Source organism: Coccomyxa subellipsoidea (genome assembly GCF_000258705.1).
Source record: "Coccomyxa subellipsoidea C-169, whole genome shotgun sequence".
Lineage (NCBI taxonomy): Eukaryota > Viridiplantae > Chlorophyta > Trebouxiophyceae > Coccomyxaceae > Coccomyxa > Coccomyxa subellipsoidea.
Genome location: NW_005178030.1, coordinates 654,776 through 679,592, shown reverse-complemented (window position 1 = coordinate 679,592; position 24,817 = coordinate 654,776). Strand labels below are relative to the sequence as shown.

At 51.6% G+C, this 24,817-nt stretch overlaps 4 protein-coding genes across 4 annotated transcripts; 1 reads left to right on the top strand and 3 right to left on the bottom strand.

Annotated features, from left to right (window-relative positions):
- Window positions 1-924: 924 nt before the first annotated feature.
- Window positions 925-4,735, top strand: COCSUDRAFT_43452 (hypothetical protein; the record flags this gene model as incomplete). Its single annotated transcript, XM_005645589.1, has 11 exons — window positions 925-1,093; window positions 1,184-1,332; window positions 1,472-1,564; window positions 1,697-1,930; window positions 2,209-2,246; window positions 2,474-2,570; window positions 2,893-3,042; window positions 3,413-3,509; window positions 3,749-3,838; window positions 4,302-4,402; window positions 4,628-4,735. 11 exons carry the CDS (start codon window positions 925-927, stop codon window positions 4,733-4,735), a joined length of 1,326 nt encoding a protein of 441 aa, XP_005645646.1.
- An 801-nt stretch (window positions 4,736-5,536) lies between these two features.
- On the bottom strand, window positions 5,537-13,296 carry COCSUDRAFT_43451 (Rad4-domain-containing protein; the record flags this gene model as incomplete). Its single annotated transcript, XM_005645588.1, has 18 exons — window positions 5,537-6,006; window positions 6,282-6,412; window positions 6,959-7,143; window positions 7,698-7,886; window positions 8,160-8,288; window positions 8,686-8,815; window positions 9,097-9,203; window positions 9,437-9,593; window positions 9,737-9,829; window positions 10,067-10,198; window positions 10,578-10,762; window positions 10,875-11,134; window positions 11,225-11,451; window positions 11,695-11,840; window positions 12,026-12,175; window positions 12,371-12,594; window positions 12,799-12,904; window positions 13,210-13,296. The coding sequence occupies 18 exons, from the start codon at window positions 13,294-13,296 to the stop codon at window positions 5,537-5,539; spliced, it is 3,108 nt and encodes a 1,035-aa protein (XP_005645645.1).
- An 831-nt stretch (window positions 13,297-14,127) lies between these two features.
- COCSUDRAFT_54123 (hypothetical protein) lies at window positions 14,128-16,013 on the bottom strand. Its single transcript, XM_005645587.1, has 4 exons — window positions 15,821-16,013; window positions 14,945-15,643; window positions 14,528-14,679; window positions 14,128-14,395 (listed from the first exon to the last, which is right to left on the bottom strand). The coding sequence occupies exons 1-2, from the start codon at window positions 15,998-16,000 to the stop codon at window positions 15,545-15,547; spliced, it is 279 nt and encodes a 92-aa protein (XP_005645644.1). The 5' UTR covers window positions 16,001-16,013; the 3' UTR covers window positions 14,128-14,395; window positions 14,528-14,679; window positions 14,945-15,544.
- Window positions 16,014-16,783: 770 nt separating this feature from the next.
- COCSUDRAFT_57020 (urea active transporter-like protein 2) lies at window positions 16,784-24,636 on the bottom strand (the record flags this gene model as incomplete). Its single annotated transcript, XM_005645586.1, has 17 exons — window positions 16,784-17,067; window positions 17,401-17,590; window positions 18,057-18,182; window positions 18,649-18,783; window positions 19,171-19,347; window positions 19,667-19,715; window positions 19,840-19,888; window positions 20,180-20,376; window positions 20,725-20,888; window positions 21,658-21,801; window positions 22,208-22,254; window positions 22,737-22,824; window positions 23,440-23,569; window positions 23,832-23,919; window positions 24,020-24,173; window positions 24,329-24,396; window positions 24,609-24,636. 17 exons carry the CDS (start codon window positions 24,634-24,636, stop codon window positions 16,784-16,786), a joined length of 2,118 nt encoding a protein of 705 aa, XP_005645643.1.
- Window positions 24,637-24,817: the final 181 nt, after the last annotated feature.

The window sequence follows — 24,817 nt, the reverse complement described above, 5'->3', positions numbered from 1 at the left end:
GTGTCTGCCCACAAGTACCTGCTGATAAGTACCTGTGCGAAGGACAATGTTTCACGCACTGTTGTTACCAAGTAGTCAAGATTGGGTCCTGCTCTCTTGCGATGTGGTGTGTTCGGATTAGGGCTTGTGTCCACCAACTGTCACCAAAGGCGGCAACAGATGTAAGGACTTTGACATTTGGAAGAAGAGATTTACAGGCAATAATTCTAGATCTTCGTTGCTTACCGGGAACTTTGGCAGCCCCTGTCGGTTGGAAGGCGAATCGGTTGCTGCACCGCAGCACATGTAGTGACGAGTCAACACCTGATACAACTTGCTTTGTAGCTTGACTTAGATGCTGTGAGATCATTGCAAGTAATTTAAAGGGGGGCACTTCTTTGCTGGGCGTTGCGTTTTTTCTAGATCACGATTGCCTTTATATGACAGTACTGTATCATTACGAAAATCAACTTCCCTTACTTTCTGTGTGCAGCAAAATTTAGATTGGTGGAGCACTGTGCTATAGTGTGTGCTCGAAAGACATTGTCTTGATCACATGTCAGATCACATGTTGGAAGCTGCCACTTTGGCACCTGACTTCACGTGCTGCGCATGCTTCGCTCCGGAAACTCCAAGCCGACGCGTTCGGCAAACTAGAAGAAGTGATCTTGAGATGTTTACAGTTGAACAAATGAACATGACACACTCAAAGGCAGGCAGTGAGCAGTGCGAACTTCTTAGATGTGACGCCATCAGATGTGAGCAGGGAACTTCCTGAAGCCACACAACACCACTGTCAAGGCAGCATATTACAAAAAATAGAGACTTTTGCGAGCATCAAGCAAGGGTGCTTCTAGATCTGCAATTTTCCATCGAGGTTTTAGGCACCGACATCAAATCAGCTGAGCGATGTCATACAAGCTGTCTGTTCTCCCTCACTGCAGTATGGCCGAGGATCAAGAGCAGACACATCAGGAACAGCAACAGCAGAGGGGCCCTCCCCAGTATGAGTACAAAGTACTGACTGACATCCTGGAGGGCACCCTCCCAATGGAGTGCAACCTCTATGCAGTGCTCATTGAATGCAGCGTCCCACGGCCAACAAGACGAGTCGGTGCGTCGAACACTGCTGCTGCCGCAAGGGCGGCCAGCTGTTGCATCACATCTTAGGCAGCTTGACACGTCCGGTGCTGTGCTTGTGCAGACTGGATGTGCAACGCAAGACTGGTGGATCCAAGCACGCTGGGTCACCCGTACCTGCAGGAAGGGGTCGAGGTGCTCATTTTTGGTCCCCCACAGCTGCTGCCAAATCCAGACTGCGTTGGGGACATCATTCGCATCCACCGACTGACGGTGTGCACACTTAGCACGAATCACAAAAAATAGCAACAGAAATTCTTGTAGGATTTGCTGGCTCTGTAACGTGGATGTCTTGGTGTTCCGAAGAATTGCCAAGCGCAGCACTTGAGAGCATGCCTGTCTGCACATCCAGGTGCAGGAATACAAGGAGAGACCACAGCTTGTGGCCACAATCGGCCCCAAGAAGAGGTGCCAAATCTGCGTGTTCAGAGGCGGAGAAGTCGAGGTGAGCCCACCGCCCTCTCCACAAAGTGATCACCCTGCAACACCAGAAGATCCTCAAAAAAACTCTGAATGCAATTGCTAGTTCTCAATGTGTTGAGAAATAGTCAAGACTTCTCTGCGGCTTCATTTGCAGGGGGAGCCGATTATGCCATACCGGGCGTCCACCCAGGGGTTCACAATGGGAGACCGAGAGGAGAATCTTGTGAAGCTGCTGCGAAATGCGATGAGCCTGATCAACAACCCCTCTGGGAATGCAGCCCCCTCCAAGTACCTGAGGAGGATCAACGAGCTCGACCCTCGTGACATGTTCACAGAGGCTGCAGATGGCTCCCTGGCACGCAACACCTTCTTTGACATCTGCTGCCAGGTGAAGCTCTCCCCATCTCATATTCGTCTCATTCCTCTGTCTCATCTCTGTCTTGTCTCTCTGTCATTCCCAATTTATCTCAGCCGCAGGAGCTCTCTGCAACAAGGGTTTCTTCTCACCCTCGGCATAGCCCCAGGTCCATACAGCTATCACCTGCTCTAAAAGGTAAGCGAGATAGCTTGTTTGGAAGGCTGCGATGGATGGCAGACACTCACAGGAAACACCACTCCGGCACAAGATGCGCAGGTCTTGAAACATCAACTTTTGTGTGTGCACAGGTGCTGCATGTGCAAGGTGAGGGGAATCGGCGAATCATGTACGTATGGGATGGCACAGATGCGCCACCCTTCCCCAAAAGGCAAGTCACACCCTGCATGCAGACTCTTTTCATTACACACTGAGATGCACATGTCTCCAAACATGTCTCCAATTGCCCTCTCGAGACCAAGACAGGCAGTCAAATGCGGGCCAGAGGCAGACTCCAAATGATGGCAGTGGCAGCCTTGAATGGAATTTGTAAATTTGTGGGGATGCATGGTGCAGGGTAGACACGCGGCATGACTTTGCAGAGGACCAGAACGTGACCCTGGATGAGGACACGGAGCTCCTTCACTACAACACAGTGTACCTGCCTCTCCAGGTAAGGGCAAAATTGAATTGAGTTTCATAGAAACGAAATGTGCTGCCTTGCTCTTCTGTTCTTGAGTTTGCACTTGCTCGGGCATCCTTCGGTGCATGTAGTACGCATGATATAGATGAAGCTGGGCTGTCGTTAGAAGACATGTCAATCTGTTTGTCTTGATGAATAAACAAGTGATGACCCACCTCAAGGCATGTGCAGCAAGGGTGCTTATGCAGTGAACCCACCGTCAGCGCCACTGGCATCTGTCAGGCAAGCAAGCAGTAATCCAGATGACGTCCAAATGATTTGGCACGGTCTCTGAGAGCATAGCATGTCCCAGGGGTGTGAGGATGCCCCGCGGCTGGGGACTGCAATGCCGGTGCGCATGTATGGGCTGGAGGGGCTGCCGCAGGAAGTGCCCCTGCCGCAGCCGGGCGCCTGGGTCAAACTGCGCAACGTCGCCGCCTGCATCATCAACGGCCAGCTGCAGGTGCCTCGATGTCCTTCTGAACCACCTGTGACTCTCAAACCTTGTGATGTGTCTCCCACCGTGCTCTTTCTATTGGCGCATGACTTTGTCTTTGACATGCACTCACTTGGCCACGACCATGCATGCACGCGTACTTCTTCGTGGAAAGTGGAAGACTACTCATGGCCAGCTGCAGGTGTCTGTCCCTCTGTTTCACCTCTGCACGTTCAGCTTGTCCATCAAATATTTCGCTTGCCGCTGTATGCGCATGCATGCATGTGTGCATTTCGTTAGAAGGATTATTTTGGTGTGGGGATGATGGGTATTTTCAAGCATCAAGACAGGGATTTGTAGATTGTCGCTCCATTTTAAGATGAGGCTGCGTGGGCAGGGGTTGTTCCGCAAGAGCAGCAAGTGGTGCCCTTGGGTGCCGTCACCTGATGCACTGCAGATCTTGGACAGGAGGGAAGCCGAGGGCAGGATCCAAGGTGCATGCCATTTTTTCAACCTGCCACTTTATTGTCACATGTCACATCCTCCCTCTACGCTCCACATGCAGACTGTGACAAATAACAGCGATAGCACAGAGCTTGCAGTGAAGCCTTGAGAGTCCTTGCTGGCACAAATTGCTGGAATTGGAGTTAGACCGCTTGGAGTCTGATGTGATGATCCATGTTTTAGATCAAAGTTGTGTTCCTGGGCTGAGGCGGTGCCATATCATTTGCAGAGTGGGCCCCTGACAGGCGTGAGCTAGTGGCCAGCTCGTCCCATCCCAATGTCCCCTTTGAGACTCTGCGCCAGGTGCATCAGGCTGGAGGTAACAATTGTGGCCAATCTGCCTTGACATGTAGATTTGAATTGAAATACACTGGACTCCAGATTCCGAAATGGAATCCGGTATCCATGTCTTGATGCATGTGCTTGTCGTGGGGGTTTTACAACGAATCCCCAAAATCACTCTAGGCCACCTTTAGGACAGCTTCTATGTGGGCGGAATATGACACAGCATCACTTGAAACTGCAGATTTTGATCGTGGCACCATGCACCGCTGCTTGGTGCGCGTAGTGGATTACAGACCGGAGGACCCCACTGAATGGTGCTCGCCAGCAGACGCCTGCAATTTGACAGGCACGCAGCTCACAGCTGTCATCCTCAAAAAAATCTTTTCTTGAAACTTTGTTAATTTCAGGAGCAAGGATATAGGCTTGCATCAGTGATGCAGGCATATGCGTGATGTGTCTTGACATCTGAGTGCACAGAAAGGAATGCATGCATGCAGGTCAAGGAGACTGGGCCTACACGTTCCACCTGATTCTCCAGGACGCCACTGGCGAACTTGACGCGCTCATATTTTCTGATAACGGGACCGTACTTTTTGGGGTGAGCCATTCCAGTGTGAACGATGAATGTAGCAGCCAAGCATGGAGCTCAGCAGTGCTCGTTTAATGCCTCACAGTGGCATTTTGTTTGCGCATCAGGAAGATCAACGTCTATTCACTCTTTTATGTTGCTGTGGGGGACTTGACTTGTCAGCCGTAGTAAGATCCGGGCCACATTGGGGGTTGCAGCATGTGTGCAAGGATGTGACCGTGCTGCTATGCGCAGGGGATCCATGCTGAAGACCTCAGCACAAATGAAGCTCGGACAGAACATATAAAGAGCGCCTTGATGGGCCTCTTCAGGTGGGCGTCTATTATGTCTGGCATTTATTGAATCCATGCATTGTACAGGATGACTCGGTACTCCCACAATTTTAGTGTGCGCCAAAATAATTTGTCTTGGGACCTGCAGGGATGGCAATGCGTGGATTGACTGCTGCTTGATGGGTTATACAATATATAATCCGGAGCGCACAAGATGTCACCGAATGTTTGGCACTTCGCTGCGGCCAGCTTTGCTTCAGATTCCTGCTTAGTTTGCAGCAACTCAGCGCAGCCACTGCAATCTCAGCAACATGTTTGTACCATAAGCTGCTGCAAGTCCCCTGCTGTTGCCATTTGATCACTTGTGTATCTGACTGGTACCAGAGATTCAGGCAGCACGTTGGCAGCCAGCCTTTTAGGCAGCTGCCATGTCAATGTTGCAGTTATAGTGATTAGTGATTGGAATGCACCTTGTACATTTATTAATCGAAGGTTGGTTTAATGATGGCCTGATCCTGCCACCGATTGCTAGGGGATGACATTGAAAGTCGGATTCCCCATAAGTCAACATTGGTTATCGAAGAAGTGAAGTCATTAAGTCTAGCAACTACTGTGTAAATAAACCAACTTTTAACTTAGAAGACCTCAGTAGAGGCCCAACGTGAGGGCAGCGCCGTGTACTTTCCCAACATACAACCATGCTTTCAGACCAATTACATGCAGGAGAACAATGAACAGTCAGTCGGCCCCATATCTTGATCAATACATTGTTCCCTACATGTGACAGAGTCAGGCTCATCGCAATTAGTCAACAATATGGGGATACTAGGAGAAATCGTTTCAGAAACCTCCTGCAATGAAATTTTAGCTGTCAGATATCCTCGAAGTCCACCACCATCCCGCTGCGCGTGCGCTTCCGCTTCATTGCCCCGTTTCCATTCGCCAGCCCTGCACCCCCATCTTTCTCCCCTCTCCCTGCTCCCCCGGCGCCTGCTTCCTCCTTGACTCCAGCCGGCACATCCCCAATTTTGCCTTCTGCCACTCCCTCCCCACTGGCAGCATCTCCATTCACACCGGTAGCCCCCGACGTGCTAGCTGCACTGGTGGATCGTCCCTGCTCTCTGGCTGCAGCAAGAGGGTCCTTCCAGGTGCGTCTCGCGACCTCTCGCGCCGCAACGTCGGCCTTTGCGGCTGCCACGGCTGCGGCGGCTGCCGCGCCGGACTTGGGCGGCGGCGGTCGCTCGGCGGCCGGCTGCTCTCCGCCCGAGATGTCCAGCACAATGGGCTCCTCCTGGCTGCCGCCAGCTTCATCTGCAATGTCGTCCTCGTCAATGGCCTCTCCTGTGGATCACATTCTTTGTAATTGAAGTTATCTTCTTATATATTCCATGGGTCCCCCGAGGGGCAGGCTTCACAAGGCAGCCATGCCGCACAGGGCAATGCACTTGCTGTGACAGAACTTATCAAAATTGGGCTGGTGGGTTGTCAGTTTTTTTCAGAGGCTACATGAGGCTCTACAGGCCTTCATACTTCAGCAATCAAACAGGAGGTAACGTGGGAAGAGAATATCAGGAAAGAAGGCATCAAAGGAGATGAAGGCAAAATGCATGGCGCACCACTGGCAGTGTCGGGCTCGTCAGCGTAGTCGCCCTGCACCTTTATGCGTGTGAAAATGGATCGCAGCAGGTTCCGCCAGTTGGCCTCTGCCGTGGCTCGCGCCTTGTTCTCGGCCTTCTCCTGCCTCTCCCTGCATTCAAAGATAGATGCACTCTTGAGACTTCCAAATCCCCCCCTTGCATAGGGAGACCTCTGCATGCAAGCCCCTTACAGTCAGCTCACATGGCTTTATCACTGGCAGAGAAGATAGAAGCAAGACATAGAAAGCAGTGAGAGCGCCAAGTGTGGGGAGAAGGGGCAGCCTCGTGGTGTATATGCAGTGCTAGTGACATACAAAACACCTCACTCGTATCTCGCTGTAAAGTTCTCTTACTGCAATGAATCAATCTGCATGAGCTAATCCAATGGTGTCTAGCATGTGGCATATTCAAATAAATTACAAAAAAGGCTGCTGTGGAATATGGCATCCCCTCAATATCATGAAAGAGGCACAGGGAGGCCGCCTGACAGAAAGAGATTGGCGCACCTCACGGCGCCTTTAAAGTGAATGGGAGCACTCCCCAAGTATGTCTTTGCAACCTTGAACCTGACATTGGCATGCACGGGCGGTGCTGGACAGAGCGCTTCATAGTCATGATCAGTCATGATGAGTCATGATCGCCCGTGAGCAGCGCACCTCTCGGCGGCCCAGTACTTGTCCCTGACTGCGTCCGCGTGCTCCTCGCAGACGACAACGCCGTCAAAGACCGGCACGCTCTGACCGCCGCGCGTCTCAAAGCCGGTCATCGCGACCGCGTAGTCAACCTCCAGCGCCTTGCACACCAGCGACACCCGCGGCATGTCCGACAGGTGCACCGTCCCCTGCGCGCACAGGTTTTCATTAGCGCCCCATGACTATAAAAAAAGCTTCCTCTCATTAACAGGTCGCCGTGCAGCTTTGCACAGTATCGTGTGACTATCTCAAGGAGAGCACCGTCCCTTGTGCACATAGAGCGCCTGATTTGGGCATTGCACAGTCTCACTTTCTTGCCACTTGGCTATGCCACGATGCTATGCCGAGATTTCTGCATCGCTTTGGGATGAAAAATTCTCATTTGTCGCATGCATCGGAAGGCAATGTAAGGCAATCCAACGGCATTTCCTGCAGATATGATCAGCGCACACAGCAGCAGCAGGTCATGCTGTCTGCAGTGACCAGAACTTCGTGCAATATCATGATATCAAGATACTCGTCACAGAGATACAGTGCGCTGACATACTCCCACCGCAGCGCCTTGCTTCACGTCAGCGGCAGGAAAACTGCTCCTGTGCTAGCATGGCAGCCGTGACAAGCACAAGAACAAGGATCGCAGGGAGAAAAAGACTGCAATGCCGTAAATGTGAGAAGAGTGCGCCGGTTGTAAGCAGGACCTCACCAGGGGCAGGGCGTGGGCGAGGGGTGGGCAGAGGACATTGCCGCGCTCGTTCTTGGGCACGACACCGTCCTTGGCCTGGGGAGGGATCCACTCCACCGTCTGCCAGTGGCCGTACAGCTTTGTCTCGCTGGAAGCCGGCGCCTTGGGCGACATCGGCTTGAAAAGATCATCCTCGTCATCCTGGAACGCCTGCCAACATCATACTTCATTCAAATCAAGACGAGCACTTTTCAGTTTGACAGGGACCAAGCGTTCAACTTTCAGATCACCAGGCATGTTCGCATGCATGCCCGTCGTCTGCTACTGCAGGTACCTGGCTTGTCCAATGCAGAAAGAAGTGATACTCCAATATTTGTCACGCGCATGCCCTCTGGTCACCCACCCCTAGTAGCGCCATTTTTTCCGGCGTGCAATATTAGGACAGTCAACAAAGGAGAACATTTGCAAGCCCGGCAAATGTACCTCTGCAAGCTCCTCTGGTGTGGTGGCAGCCTTGGGATCGTCCTTGGTGCCGCGGCGGCTGACCGTTTTTGCAGGCTTGTCCAGCTCAGCGTCGATGACATGGCGCCCCTTGCGCTGCCATATATCAACCTGCAGCGCACATGCAGGAGCGGCCACTCAATCGTACGCCAGTGTCGATTCATGCTTACAAAAAACTCTCAAATCACTCAACTGCATGTATATCCATTCCCCACCCCTGGCACAATCCATGTGGCACAGTTGCAGCAGGGCTGCTTCCCCAAGCAGAGATGAGGCAACCATCCACATGCAAAGGGCAGTAAAGAGCACAGAAATCCTGTCACACCAACGTGCATCACAGTGTGGAGAAGTCAGGGGGACGCGCACAACGTGGAGATCATGCAGGGCGTCAGGCGAAAACGTGCCATAACAATCAGTCCACTTCAAATGACCCGCCTAAAAGGATTTTTCCAACACGTAGCACACTCGCGGAATATGGTGTCTTCAGGAGAATTGTAGGGAGACGCACTGTGTGGAGGTCTTGCAGGGAGTCGCGCGGGTAGAAGGGCTCGCCGCGGTGCAGGCCCAGCTTGGAGGTGCCCGGCTTCAGCGCCTGGTAGCGGCCTATGTGGCGCTCCAGCACGTAACGTGGGTGGCTCCTGTGCATGCGCTGGCTGTCAGCTCCAATTTTTTTGTTGGTTTCATTCTCTCAGAGAGGAGAAAGTGAGGGAACAGTCTGAGATCAAACATAGAAATCTTTTTGGGTTTGACTTCTTTTGAGCTCAAGTCAAGTTCCTCAGAAATGAAGCCCATGCAGCAGCCCATAGAGCTACATTTGCAACCCAAGGGCAGCACCGCATTTCTGTCATACTTGCGCCTTGGGGCCGCCCACAGGCAAAATAATTGGATAAGAATTGAGTCAGGCAGTAGCAGGACGCACTTGAAGGCTGGGATGGTGTTGGGGATGTCCTGCAGCTCGGATGAGAATTTCTGCTGCAACTCCGCATCCTCCCGCGCCGCCACCAAATCCACCGCCCGCTGCTTCCCCTGACACAAAAGCGCACTCATGACTAAGTCCACATCGTATCTTCCATTTGTTATTGCTGCACAGTCGACTTGAAACATCAGCAGCACAGCAGTCATGCAAGCCCAGTCATGCTGAGAAAACATGAAAATTGCCAAACCGCAGGCAGCGTAGGCACTAGCACATTTGACAAACCTTGCATAGTGTGCCAGACTGAATGCAACGATGGCGAGACCACTGCATGAGCAGCATGTACCTTGGGGCCGCCAATGACAGGCTGGGTAGTGCTGCTGGATGGAAGGGAGGCTGCCTTTGGAGCTAGAATGGCCGTCTGCGGCCGAAGAGGCTGCAGCGTCTGCTGCCACCACTCCTCGTCGCGCAGCTTCTGGACTGCCCTGAAGCTCTTCACATACCTGCACAGTGACCATGCGCTCGGTTAGGTTCTTCAATAACTGCAGCTGGAGCCTTCGGTTCGTCAAAACATGCGCAGCAAGTTTATTGACACATTAAGCAACTTGTCCATCACGGTGCGCCCAATTCCTGGAGAGAGAGGCACCTTTGCGTGACATCCTTGGCGCTGTTGCCTGAGAACGCCACGACGTACGCCATGGGTGCATCCCTTATGCAGCCCTTCTCCACATCTTGTGCCCTGTTGGCCACCAAGATCCACCTTGTCAAAGGTGAATATGCAGGCTGCATGCGCGCTGTTGATATAGTGAGTGCTTCACCACGCTTTTCGCATGCTCACAGCACAAGGCGAGGGAATGGCCTAGTGCAGAGAAGACATTTGGCGCAGTCCTAGGGTAGCCAAAGATCCAAGAGCACAAGCAGCATTTACATTCCTGGTGAGCGGGGACCAGGAACTAGTGGAAATGATGTAATTGACCTGTCGACCATGCCAGTCAGGGGGTCCACATGCACCCAGCTGCCGGACTCCGCCGATCCGCAGTACACCTCGGCCCAGCAGCGGCCGTCCAGGCCCCGCCGCGACCGCGCCCACATCGACCCCGCCAGCCGCCTGATCAGGCAATACCACAATTACCTCACTGATGACAAGTGACGACTAATGCGACCAAAACCCTGTCTGAGTTTGGCTTCGACTGTCAAGATATGTCAGCTGCCTGATCAAGACGAAGATCATCTGCTTGATCACCCACTGAGCGATAGAGGACACAACACAGTTCATGCTGCTCACGTTGGTTGCTGCATGTTGGAGGAGAAAAACGAGCATCGCTTTCCACCTGGCTGAAACCAATTAACCACAGCAATCCTAACAAAGAAAGGCTGCTCTCCTCTCATGAGGTGCATGGAAATGAGGCAAACACTGAGAATGACAGAGGTCGTAGCTCAACCGCTGCAAGAGCGCTTTAATTCGAGATGATCAGATCAGTGCGCACCCCTGGGCTGGTGAGGTGGCTTTGGGCTCAGCCTTCTGCACGGAGCTGCTTGCTGCGGCAGCCTTCCGCTGCGCGGCTGCCATGGCCTTGGCACTGACAGCCTTGCCGGCAGCAGTGGCCGGTATTGCGCCCGTCTTCACGTCTGCAGACGACGGTGCCGCTTCTCCAGCACCTGCAAGAGAGGCCTGCAGGCATACTGTTCATTCAGCAGATGAGCGCACCAATTCCGCAGGTCCTTCATAAAATAATCGTGCGTAAGAACAAGTTTGCTAAATACAGCTTGTCCGGAAGCCCCACCTGCAAGGCCATCGCGAGCTGGTTCTCATACTCCATGTCACCCTTCCGCTTCCTCTGCTGCTCAGACAACGTCCGCTCCATTGCCTCCTGCTTTACAGGGTCATCATCCAACAAGAGGACCACAGCGTCCTCCTCAAGACTGCCTCGGCTTCGGCCCCTGCCTTGCCCCCTGCCTTTCCCGCCTCTCCTGCCACCTCTGCCCCTAATGACTCCACGGCCCTTCCCAGACACATCCCCTTCTCCATTGTCTACTTCCCTGCCTTCACCACCCCCATCACCCTCAACTTCTGCAGCTGCTGCTGCCGCCTTCCCCCTGCCTCTGCCGCGCCCGCGGTTGCCTTTCCCCTTACCGCCCCGCCTGCTGTCCTGAGCCTGTGCTGCCTGCTCGTCCACATCTGCAGTGTCCTCGCTGGGGGCGGCAGGTCTTTGTCGCTTTGGTGATCGGCTTTCCCTGGGCGCCCTCGGAGCGCTCGCGGGCTTTGCAGATGCCGGCTTGTGTTGTGACGGCTGGCCGCCGGCCCGGCCGCGCCCCCTGCCTTCGCTCCTGCTGGGCTTCAGCGGCAGCACGTCCAGCGCTCTGCAAATATTTCCAAACAAGATTGCATGAGCACTAATGATTGGCCATAACCCGCCCCTGCTGGCTGAATCATTCCTCAATATCATTGCATCAACATCGGATGAGCTTACGGAACTGCAGGATCACCTCTCGGTTCGCTTGCTCAGGCACTTGTTTCATAAGAAAAATGGCGGCCCGGCCCTCTGTATATTTCCAATGGACAACGCAGCACACTCACAGAGGCAAGATAGAGCAGCTGCGCACCTGACAGTGCGAGCCAGCAGGCCAACAGAGCGCATGATGGCCACAAAAAGGGCTACGAGTTCCTCGCCGCTGCCCTCTTTCTGTGTCGCCACCTGCTGCAGCCTCTCAGCAGCTGCATCCACCCCACCTGCCTGCCCTTCATCTCCCTGCATCGAGGTCATTTCATCAATGCATGATCATCAGTGCTGCAGGATCACAAAATCCGTTAGTCATCCCTGTGGAGCAGAAATGCATGGTCAAGAAACTCCCGCCCGCCCAGTTGCATCAAGATGTATCTTGCGAATATGTTCTCGCCAGCTGATGGAGCAGAGAATGTCCTGGAGAAGCTCACCTTCTGGGCAGCTTCATCTGCAGAGAGCTGGCGGAAGGCGCCATTGAACCAGGTTGTGACAGGCACCAGGCTGCTGGATCTGATGCCCTTTTTGGCATGCACATCTGGCACGACATCATGGTCTGCCAGCGCCAAAGACAACGCCAAGCCCTGCACCGCGGACAAGAGAAGCATGGAAACATTAAACATGTCAATATTGCCAGCGGAACAGCATAAGGGCATGCATTGCCTAGATCACACACCGTCATGATCACAAATGTCAAATGTAGCCCCGTCACTGTGTGCACTTCACCTACTAGAATAGGGAATTGAAGAAAAATGCACGTCACTTCAAGTGGACATGACCTGATCACATGCCTGCACAAGGGGCTCATTGGCAGCCTGGTCCAGCAAAATCCCATGCGCGAGCAGGCACAGCAGGTTTGCCCTGTGCAGCTCCCGTTGCAGCTGGGCCTTCTCCTTGTTTGCCACGCTCTTGTAGTATTTCAGCCAGGCATGCATCATCTTCTCCTCCCTCGTCAGTGGCCCCTTCCTTGCGCCGTGAGGCCCTTCGTCCTCACCATTGTCCCCTGCAACAACTCAAACATTCTAAATACTCAATACCTCTAATCTGATAGCACCTTTTCTCCCACAATGTTCTTAGCATGTCAAAGTGAAACGGATAAAGAAACAATCCGACATAGTTGACACCCAAGTCAATGAGCATGCAGGGCATTCAGTGCATCAGGAGGAGCGCAAGCAATCCCTGAGCACGTGTGGGAACTGGGTCTTACTTCCGGGTGCATCAATGTTGAGTTCCACGTTCCCATGTGGGAAGGGGTAAGGAGGCGGCTGGGCAATGGCCTCCCAATCATCTCCCTCACTGGATGATGCATCGCTCTGTCGAGAAATTTTAAACAAAAGTCAGACTTGGCAAGCATCTTCACCAATGCCCCTGTTAACCACATCAAAAAGCAACAAGGGTTGTGCAAAAGATGATAGACATGCTCATGCCAATTTCATGCCAATTTCAGCAGCTCGGAGTCTCACTCCATACTGATCCTGCTCCATTAAGGGCTCCTCCTCGCTCAAGCCCATGCCTGTCACACCAGCCTGATATTTTCGCCTGTATGTTGATGTGGTTCAGAAACTTCGGAATGCATAACAGGTGCCCTTGACAGCTAGTTTAATAGATGTTGACCCACCTTCTGAAGCCCCTTGGTCCCTGTCACGCCTTGCCGGCGCACCGCAGCTTCCAACCAGGGTTGCCTGACGCGCCCTTGGTAATCCATCAATGAGAGCCTGCAGGGCGGACCATTGTCACACTTTCAGCTTTCGGGATATGCAAGTGCCATTAATGAGCACCAAAATTCGAGATTCGAATGTTTCAGGGGTGTCTGAGATCGAGTTTTTGAAGCTGCAGTGCAGGAGACTCCTTACAGCTGCACGCTCGATGTCTCCAACGGATGAAGCTGCACTGGTATGCCTGCCTCTACGTTGTCTTTTGGCAAGCAAATCCTGCAGCTTCCGGCCGCTCACGTCCGCCAGTGTATCACCTAGCGCAGAGAATAAATATGGATGCTTACTACAGCGACTCTCCACAGTCCGAGTGGGTCGATCGGGACAGTTAGATTACAGGGTTTTCAGAAGCATTTTCAATGTACGACTAGTGTGTAATTAGAGTGTCTGTAGCTTTAAGTTGCTTTTTGCAGAAGGCCACCGATGTTGGATCACCACCAGTAATATGATAATATGCAGGGCGATTGTACGCGGAAATCCATTGATATACAATCTGACATCATCGATAATTACAGATCATATGATGAAGCTAGCAACGTACCGGGATCCATTGCAGAGAGACACCCAGTGTTATGTGCGTTATCACACGAGCCTTCTCATCTTTGACTTGGCCACTCACATTAGAAATTCTGCGTATGATGTGCCTTTTATCTGAGCAAAGATACAATTTCACGGTGGACGGCGATATCGAATTGACCGATCTGCAGCTTCACGCGCAGCATGGGCAGCACAAGGATTAGTCAATGCATGACTCATGCCAGCTCAAGCAAGCAAAGCACTTGCAAAACTGCTCTCTGTCTTCAGCTTTACAAGTCGTTCAACATCTCATTTGCAATTCAGCATTCCGTGCATTTCACACCTTAAGAAAGATATCATAGCACTCGTGAGGCCTACTAGGCGCAACACCAATATATTAAAATTTGCCAATGCGCATGCATGCAATTGCAAACCAGTTCTCAGTATGTTTCAACGTCACGCACAGGTCATAATACACCTGATCTAACACCTAAATCTAGCACATCAGGCGACGATGCATGCATGATGCTGCGTGATGCTGCAGTCCTGGCTAGTGCACTCATTGGTGCATCACAGGCATGCCTTGTCGCTATTCTCTTTAAATTACTACGGTTCGCAGTTCTCCATGCAGTGGTGCTGGTGCTCTACTCAGCGTCCCTGCATCCACACACTCTTCTGTCATTCTTGCTAAGTCTATCCTGCTGGCAGGGCTTTTAGGCATCAAAGTCAAGATACCCTGGAGAGATGTCTTAATTATAAGGGACGCACCGCAGAGGCACCAGTTTCTACAAGCGGAGGGGGCTTGGCCGATGGCGGCAACTTCTCTGGTTGGGTGTAGGGTCATATACCCAAGGGGTCAGGTAAATTGCTCCAACCACCAGTTCACCTTGCTCCATTGCACCTGCGTGCCTGTCATTTCATGTAGTCTTTTGGCCTGCAGTTCCTTATATGTGTCTCCATTCTGTGAGAAGATCTTCTGGGTATGCTTTTCCTTGGCGAGCTGCGGTTACATCTGCACCCGGTGCCTGCGTTCCTGTCATCTCATGCAATCTTGTGACGTGCAGTGCAGCTACATTTGCTCCTGCCTGCCTGTGTTCTCATGCATCTTTACTATCTGCAGTGCAGGCATATGCTCTGGCCCTCAAGCTCGCTGCTCCAGTGCTAGATGTGTGAGGCTGTGGAGCTGCTGCAGGCATTCACAGGCTTACACCAAAAAATCCTCTTGGAAGTATAAAGTCACCAGCAGCTGCAGCCCAGCAGAAAGAGGAGTAGCAAGTATAGCACCTGATGACATGGATGAGCTGGGTGTACACACAGAGTCATTTGGCAGCACCTCATTGCAGACTCCATTCAGAGCTCCAACAGGCTGCAAGGCTGGGCCTGAGTAATTTATTAGTCATCTATTAGTCATCATCAACTTACTTGGGCAGGAATATACCAGCCACTTGTTTGGGGATGTGCAGTGGGACAGTAGTTTATATCAGTGACACCTGAAATCATCTCCTCCAATGCTGTATGATTCTGAATCTCGCTTTATCAAGGTTCCATATAATATCCAAAATACAGGAGGCAGCAAAACCCAAAACCACAATAAGAAGGCAGTTGCTGTCATCAGGTCAGTTCAGAGGAGAGCTCAATTGTTCCATAAGGAGGCTTAAGATCAGGCAATTTGGCCTTGATTAACAGGTTTTGGACCCACATATGCCTTTAAAAATCACGAGGCAGTCAACTGCCAGTAGTGGGACTGATCTGCGTCTTGATCTCCTCAATGTGCGTTGCTGGAAACCCTGACAGCTCCGCATGTTTCTTGATTGCCTCCTCGTTCTGCGGACGTTGCAGAGTCTTCCTCAGAAACACAGTCAGCATTTGAAAGACAGAGGAAGGACTTTCGAAAAGTTGTACGTCATGTCAGGGTCTCCTTGTACACCCGAGGTACTGCAAGATATTGCAATCGCAGTACATCCGATGTCGCAAAGGCAGGTCAAGGAAGCGTGCTATCACCTTTGCCTGGTATATGCAGTACGTTTTATCCGCTACGACAAAACTGTTCACCCATTGTACCTCGCCCTTGAGCTCATCGAGGGCTTTGTTCGAGACCTGGGCAGCTTCTTTCAATTGCTCGTTCGAAAATGAGTCAACGCCCGGAAGGTCTCGAGTGACGACGTAGCGCTTTACCGACATGCTTGCAACGTTCTCTTTATTTGTGAAGCTTCTTTTAGGCTGACTCGTGATGGAGTTCGACACGTCTTGCGAGCCAGACGAGAAGCTGAACCCCGCACGTTTCGACGTATGCCGGCACGCGCTGCCGTGGGCGGGCCAAGCAGTTGAAGATTTTCGCAGGATATTTCCCATGCAAATGTGCTGATTTCTAATACTTGCTGTTTTGACGCCCTGCAAAGCTGGTGGCTTCTTAGCCAACGCTGGTCAGGCGTCTGACTATAGTCCCCATAGGCCGGCCAGAAATCCCTACCTCTGTGCAAGTGTGAGGCCCATGTGGCTAGCTAGGGATACAAAAAAATTGTCGGGCAGTGGTAATGAAGCAGGTTTACAAGGGCATTGTTGCAAGTGCATGATGCATGCAGAATGCACGTGATCACAATGTCAGAATGGGTGATATGAAAAGCAAGATCGTAATTACAAGCAGTTAAGAACGCTTGCACAGCATTAAAAAAAAATGAGTACCCCAAAATAACCAGCCAAAAATTTGCAGAATCTTCCAGCATACTAGCCTTGGACAGCCCAAATAAACCTGCAGCCACATCAGCATAGAGTGCACCCCGATAGAACCCTTCACAGCTGGATAAATAATGTGCAATTAAGTCAATTAAGGCACAGCATCTCGTGCACCGCATGCATAGCACGTTCCAGACCTGCAACGTACAGCCGACATTGTACACTCATTGCAATTCTGAGTACCCAGAAAACTCACTTGAACATTACTTGAATATTAATACAATTCACTGATCAGTAACCGGCGGCTTTGCCATCGGTGAGGACATCGATCTTGCTGTCAATCTCAGGGGCCTCGCCATTTTGTGGCGGTTTGAACTCATCGCTGGGGAACTTGTCCTTTTGCAGCTGCCCAAGCTCTGTGGCTCCGTTTGTGTGCGCGGCTCCATTTGTGTGCGCTGGAGAGGAGTTGTGCAGAGCCTTGTTTGCCCTCCTGCGTTCTGCCAGCGGGCCGAAACCGAAGATGGCATAAAAGATCTCGCGCGACTCGATGAGCGGGTAGAAGATGACTACCAGCGCTGCAAGGCAAAAATCACCCTTCAGTCCTAATATTTTTCTCTCGTTATAAGTAATCCACTCCCTTTTTACACCCTCATAACCACCAATCAGATGGCAGCAAGTGGCATCAAGACCCTTATCTCAACCAGGACCATTGTTAAGAGGGTTGTGCACTGGAGAGTGTCATCATGCTTCAGCCAGGCAGTATAGAATATGCACTGGTTGACGAATTTCACTGAAACACCCCTAATCAGGCAAAGAAGCACGGGAAAGGTACCAAAATTGGGCAAGCCTAAAATTCAAGCTACCCCTAAAAAGAGTACTTCTTTTCACATGGGCGACAGAAAGTTCACCTGCCAGGAAGCCCCAGATCATGGCGAGGACGATCCAGAAGGTGAAGTAGGACTTTGAGAAGACCCCAGCAGGCAGTGTGAGCAGAGGCCATAGCACGAAGACCACCACTGAGAGGCAGCCCGCCCATATCCAGGTCATCTTGTATGCGTACGCCATCTTGGCTGGATCCTCCTTCTCGCTGTCAATCACCTGAGCAGACAGCGAAAGGGGATAATCGCTCCTGTCAAGCCCTCAGACATGGGATCCTTCCCATGATTCACTGGAAGAGTCACTGGTGTCGAGCCAGGCAAAGAGCGAGAGGGGTTAAATGCAGCTGCCTCCCTTCAAGCCCTTAAGTAAGGCAGGATCCAATAACCGGGCGATGCTTCACATGAATCTGGTAGAATATGGGCAGGCACCAACAGGTAATGAATTTGCCTGAAGACCGCAAAACATGGAGGTGCAGGCTGCATCCCACAGCCAAGGCAGTGCTTCACACGAATTGCTCAAGGCCCTGTCAGAAGCTCTTCTGTCAAGGGATTCCAATATCGTTGTTTATCTCCATGCATGCAATGCGGCTTTGGTTGCAGTAAGGACAATGCAATATGCACAAGCCAAGTGCGGGTGAGATACCAGCGTTTGTTTGTATGTGGAAGGGTGAGGTTTAAAGCCTCACCTTGGCATTGTCCAGGATTTCGACCTTGTCATGCAGGTCTGCACGCAGCTGTTCCCAGGAGGCGTTCCTGTCTGGGGCTATCAGCGTCCACACTATCGCGATCGCCGCGCTCACAATGATGGCCACCTGTGCAGAGCCAATTGATTGGAAGATTACTCATGTGCCAGCTGGCATTGGCAAGTTGGCCATTCTCACCAGGGGAAAGTCATTTTGGACAGCTGTCCACCGAGACGTGCATTCCCAATTTGCCACCTTCTAGGCTCTGAGCAAATCTCACATGCTTGCATTTCCATGTGACAATCCACTTTCACATCAAAACGTACATTAGTTTTCCAAGGACGTTTGATCAAGTCTTCCCAAATGACAAGTTTGGCAAGCACAAGCTCTGTCACGTGCGCCCAATTTAAAAGAGTGCCAGTCAAAGAGGGCCCATCCCATTGTCATGGCCTGCCCAACTCCAACAGAGCTGCAATATCGGGGGTTCGGGAGCTCGAAACAACAGCAAATTCACACAGATGAAGACAAGAGACTAGAATTTGTTCAATCAAACGCCTACGTGCATCCATCTCTACTTTGGGGCAGATGTGCGCACCAGATTTCCAGCCAGGCTGGGGCCTGAGAGGGCTGTGGTGGTGATGGTGACCTCGCCATGCAGAATGTGAGTGCTCACGAGCCAGGCAATGATTGCAGCCGCCTGTCCGCCCAGGGCTGAAGCAATGGCTGCACCCTGCGCATGCACATGCACATGACTTTGCACATTGCTACGTCGAAGGCTTCTGGCAATCAGGAATTTCTGAGGAGTCTGATCTGTCAGGCTGCAGGAGCCTGGTGGCCTCTGATTTTCCAGAGAGAGCTGGGAAAAATGTGCAAAGATGTAGAAAGAATCCTTACAAGCAGGAATATCAACGTTTTATATGGTTAATTCTTAATACCTAAGTGCTGATAGATATGGGCTGCCTAGTATGCCAACTTGGTGTGGATTGAATCACCTTACTAAACACAAGCTGCAAACAAGAATTTAGGGTTTTGGGTTCTGGTCTTTTATGCATGCAAATAATGAAATGAGCATGTTCCAGGAAAGAGAGTGTAGCAGAGCAGATCATGAATCTCTCACCTTGGGAACAGCGTTCCAGGTGAGGAGGAAGGAGATTGGGGGGAAGACAGACGCCACGAGCAGGCCGATGACAAAGAAAAGCCAGTTGATGTCGATGCCAATCTTGATGAGCGCAATTGACCACACGCCACAGAACAGCGCAAAGACAAGCACTGCCAGCCTTGACACCAGCAGCAGCTGCGGACACACGCCTCTAATCAGAATTTTACATTAAGCATCATAGTTTCACACGCTTTTCCTGCCAGAGGTAAGGTGCGTCTGCAGACAGGCGGCAGGTACAGGCTGCGCACATCCTACTCCTTGATGGACCAGGCAAGACCCGATCAACGCAAGAAATGCACCCCGCCAGCAGGGACCACACCCAAAGCTTTCTCTTGCCACAACTTCACCACACAAGACAACAAGACCCACAGTCTCTCCGATCACGGCAAGGTGCTGCAATTGAAATTGAGCTTTTCATTCTGCAGAGGTTGCTCATCGGTAAACAACAATTTACCTGCTTGCCAGAGGCTTTGGGGCGGATGTACGTCTTGTAGACGTCGTAGCTGCATGCACAGCATCCCTGTCAGCAACTTCCTGTTTGTGTTCAGCGTCAGCGCACTTCACAGACTGATCCGCGTGAGAAGCAAGAGATTGCATACAGATGTGAGTGCGCTCAAGCATGCGTACCTGAAGAGGGAAGAGACTGCCAGGAACTCTGCACTGCCGGAGCTGGTCACTGCACACACAAAAACATCTGCCTTCAAAAGCTATCCTTCCAGCCCTCTCCGCATGCTGTTCACAAGCTTGCAAGGAGGGCCGCAAAATGCAAAGACATGGAGGCTCATCACGGATGAACAGCTCTTTGGGTTCTGATGGGCAGCACTGGTTTGATTACTCACTAGTTGCTACGTAGCCACAAGCCACGAGCGAGGTAACCCATTCATCATCCAAGACAGGCAGCAACGGTATGCTGTACTGAGCAGTCACTGAGTAGTCACCGCTAGAAAGTGAGGTAACCATTACATACCTGCCATGAAGACCATGATGGCTATCAGGATGACGCCGCCCTTGCCAAACAGATGGTAGGCCACTGCCGGGGGCACCAGTCCAGAGGCGACCTCCTTGGCAGACAACGGGAGGTCCAACGCCAGAGCAGTCAGGCCGAGCGTTGTGGCCAGCGTGTAGGGGACTGCAAACCACAGCAGACCCCCTAGGATGTACCCCCTGCATGGGAACAGGACTTCGATTTAGTCAAGTGATGAGTCATTTAAATTTGTGTGGAGCAGCTAGGCAGGGTCTGAAGCAGGCTGTACTTTGTAGATGTTCTGTTTGGAGCTTGCTCCGACAGTTTGCACTGTTCTGAGATGGCCTCTGAGGCTAATTAGATTTCCAGCAACCAAAGCATGCTGGGCAAGTGAAGGTGGCAGGCCCAGAAATCTCAAAAATGCAGCTGCTCAGTTGATAAAAGGGACAATCTTTGTTACCGGAGGCTCAATTGACGGCAGTCATCATTTCTATGTTCTTAGGGTTTTATGGGATCTTTGTACAGACTTTAGGATTTAGGGGTCTCACTTGAATGCGGCGGAGGGGCGCGCGGCGATGGCTGACTGCCAGAACCCCTGGTCGGCCCAGATCCAGCCGAAGCAGGAAGCGAAGAAGATGCCGCCAAACTCAAGGCCATTGCCGCTCCACATCGTGAGCGCGCTCCCGTCCCTGTTGCTTGTGTGCGGCACCGCCTGCGCAGCAGCAATCATGACATTCCAGATCAATCCCCTGGACAAGATTCCACCCTGCCACCCGTCACTTTGTCACTTTAAATTTGATCAGGTCATCTGTATGCTCTCTGCTTTGTTTGCTATCAAGTCAAATTTCGGTGCTGCTGACGGTAGGTTCACTGCTGATTCACCCTCACTGCTCGTGTTTTAGGCCGATCATCACCCGTCACATCGGATAAAGGTTCCTCAAAAGGGAATTTATTCTGTTTTCACTTCAAATAAGAGTCTGCAGACAGAGCAACAAGAGCTGCTGTGACTGAGAATAAATGCATGGTTGGTTGAATGATGCCGTCTGGGCAGCAGCAAGAGCAACCTGTCACATGAGGCTGCCCTGGTGACATGAGTTTCTTTGATAAGTGGCTCAATGAGCCTTCTGCAGACAGGGCAATCAAAAGCTGCTGTAGTGAGTCTCAGCGCAACAAATATTTTGTGGTTGCCGCCTCTAAAGCCGCTGAGTAGGTGAATCTGTGCTACGCGGCAAACAAGATGCAGTAGCAGTGCTCCTACACAAACGGCCCATTCAGTAGCCCATTTTCTGAACATGCACTCACGGCTCTCTTTCAGTCGCACCTGGTGCTAACTAATGATATGCTCTGCTGCAGAGAGAGGGCATACTCTTCTGAATATGCTCGCTAAGCGCGCAAGGCACTCAGAACTAGCAAGTAGCAAGTACCGGACCAATGAAGATGATGCATGCGTAGTATATATTTGGATGAGTCAGATTACTCACCGCGCTGCGCACGACGAGGTTGTCGTAGACATCACCGATGCTGGAAATGGGAGCGCCGTCCGAGCCGGAGTACACATAGACACTGAAGAGCACCACGCCCACGAAAATGATCGACGAGTGCAGGTAGCTCGATGTGAACACCGCCTGCATGTGCAACGAATATGCTTCTCTTTATTTATTTGACTGATACACGCTTGTTCCAGCCCTCAGGGCTAGGCGCGATGCAGCAACCTCTCAACCTTTTGAACTATCTTCAATATTAATATTCATTCTGTGCAGTAGAGCACACGAATTGCAAGTCATTGTGCTTTGCCGTTGCATGCAGGATTTGACAAGGCCTTTAAATGACCCAGTTTGGCCCCTGGTCAGTCTCAGAGCCAAAGGGTTGAGCCTCTGGGCAAGAGAACAATCGCCTCTGGGCGAGAGAGCAATCGAGGTGGCCGGCCACCAGAGACGGGAGGCAGAGATTTGAGACGCAAGAAGTCAAGATCAAAATTGAAAACGAATATGGCAATGGGCTTGCCTTGATGCCGCCAGCTCCGCAGTAAACCAGGACAGAGAGGGGGATCAGCATCGCGCTGGCTTCCACAGCAACGCCTGCGCATGCGTGCACCTTATTATTTAAGAAAACATCATCATTGATACACGGTTTTTCTGTTTGAAGCAAGGCGCATCTGCAGACAAATTACAGGTGGAGGCTGCCCCCCCTTGGTGGACGCGCCAGATCCAAGCAAGACCCAATCGATCATGAACACGGTGCCCAGCAGGATTTGCACCGCCCACGCCAGCCGGGGCCATGCATGCACCTTTCTAGCCTGCCCAATCAGAGGAGGGCCAGAGAAAATATGGGCCATCTTATTATGGCCTGCCCAAATCCAATCGAGCTGCAAAGCAGGGGCAGATGCTCTCGAAACAACAGCATATACAGCTGGTCAAGAGCAGAGACTACTAAAAATTCTTCCAGCAAGTGCCTCCGTGCAGACCCTAGTTTCCTGAGACTCCTGATAGCCTGAGCTGGCCCTGCAGATGACACAAGCCCAATTTTTAAATTTGAATTGAAAGGATGCTAAAAGATGCACCTGTGAGGGCGTGGATGACTGCGCCGCCTCCAATGATGAGTGTGCTGGTGATGAACAGGTTGTTGATGAAGAACAGGTACAGGAACACCTGCGAGCACCCTTGTTTTCAATTTCAGAATTCGATTTTGAACAGACAGAATGTGCTTACCATCATTGAGATGGAAAAAATGTGCGCTAACAGAAAATATAATCTTGGCAAGGTGCAGAGTCGAGGAGAAAGCATGCAGGAGCATGGACAAGCAGTTGGTGGCGGGGCTCCTGGGGTTGCCGAGAGCTGGTTTGTCTCCAGGGTTTTACAGCCCCCAAGGGCCCTCCAAGGGATTGGCCAACCTGCTTCAAGGCTAAGGGCGACATTTCACGGCAACCCTGGAATGAATACAGATTTGGCAAAATATTAGCAGGGCAACGCCCCGAGCTACTCGGCTGTGACTGAGGGGAACCCCGAACTTTTCAGGCAATTTGAACCACTTGGAGGCCAATTTAAGGGAATACCTGCATCTCCCTGTTGAAAAAGTTTGGAAATCCCAGGGATGCAAGCGAAGTTTCAGCTACTATCACGGCAGCCCCATAAAGGGGCTGGCCTGAGATTTTCAAGGACCCCTGTCAAACCCTGGTTGTCTCATCTTCAATACTCCCCGGGAGTGCACCGGGAGTACTGTATTTATTTAGATAGATAGACCCCCTAAGAAGTGGATAAGCTCACCAGGTGGGCGGCCTTGCCCCAGCGCAGTCTCACGACTTCCAGTATGGTGTGGCAGTTGGGAGCCTTGCGCTTGATCTGGATGGCCATGATGCCAAACAGCATTATCTGCAGCACAGCCCCGGCCGAGTACCTGCATGCATGCAAAAAAAAAAGTTCATTGCATCGCAGTTTGTAATTATTATTACACACTTGTCCTGCCAAGAGGCAAGGTGCACCCTGCAGACAAGCTGCAGGTAAAGGCTGCAACATGTTCCATCCCTTGCTGGACTCTCCAGATACAAGCGAGACCAACCAAATGCCAGCGTGGTGTTCAGCACCGGGATGCTGTTTCAAGGTTAGGAACATGAATGGAGTGGTCATTGTGGGACTCAGTGGCATCAGCGGGCTCGCACCAGAATGGCCCAGAGATGCCATAGTTCCAGGCAACAGTGGAGGACTGGAGAAGTGTGATGCTCCACGTCCAGTGACTGACAACGTCAACTGCATGCAGAAATACACGCTTGATCGGCTGCTTTGATAATGCTGCAGCAGCACTTTCATGACACTACATGACGAAGGAGCAGAAGGGGAGATGTGGCACCTGCAATGAGGCCGGTCTTGATATTCCGACTGGCCGTCTGAAAGTGCTCAGACGTGTCTCTGTTGCCAATGAAGGTCACATCGAACCATGCGAGCAGCGAACAGACGAGCGCAAAGAACGCTCCAAACCCCACCACGATACCGTAGCCCACTCCCTGCGTGTGCAGACACTCTTATAAAAACGGGGAAAATTGAAAACATGAAAATATTGTCGTACTAGATTGCCCTCTTGTTAGCGCATGAAACATGTTGTGCTTCATTGCAATCCGCTGGACGCGGCATGGCCCGGAAACAATTGTGAACCACCCACCTGACTCAGGATAGCACCATTGCCTGACGAGTAGAAGAATGATGTCTGGTTGTCATACTGGTGCAATCCTGTGATATAAAGACGGTCAGCGAAACCCCACCACCAGGTCATGGGATACGGATCACGTTGAGTTTCTGATGTCTTTGTCTGAGGCGCCCCATGCTGTCGAAGGCTTGTCGACAATGCAATATAACCGCGTTCAATTTACATGGATCAGAATGTTGCATCAGCTTTCGATGAAACACTGGCGGCTCTCTAATGCATGGGAAAAGTGACGTACCGAAAAGATTGAGCTCTCCAACAGGCATCGCAAAGATGCCTTATTCGTACACTGGTATACTTTAGATGGATATCTGAATGCTTGATGGAGGAAAGGGAAGGTACGGCAGCTTTAGCAGAGCCGCGTCGACGTCCGAGGCTGTCAGTTGGTGAGGGACCAGTCAAAGTTTTCCGCGTAAGGTATGGTGTAAGTCTGTACCAGGGTGATCT

Bases quoted from the DNA above. Each gene is read 5' to 3' on its own strand.
- COCSUDRAFT_54123 (XM_005645587.1), bottom strand. From the start codon at position 16,000: ATGTCGGTAAAGCGCTACGTCGTCACTCGAGACCTTCCGGGCGTTGAC. The intron at 15,644-15,820 runs GTGATAGCACGC...CAACGTCCGCAG, and splicing joins ACTGCATATACCAGGCAAAG to AACGAGGAGGCAATCAAGAA.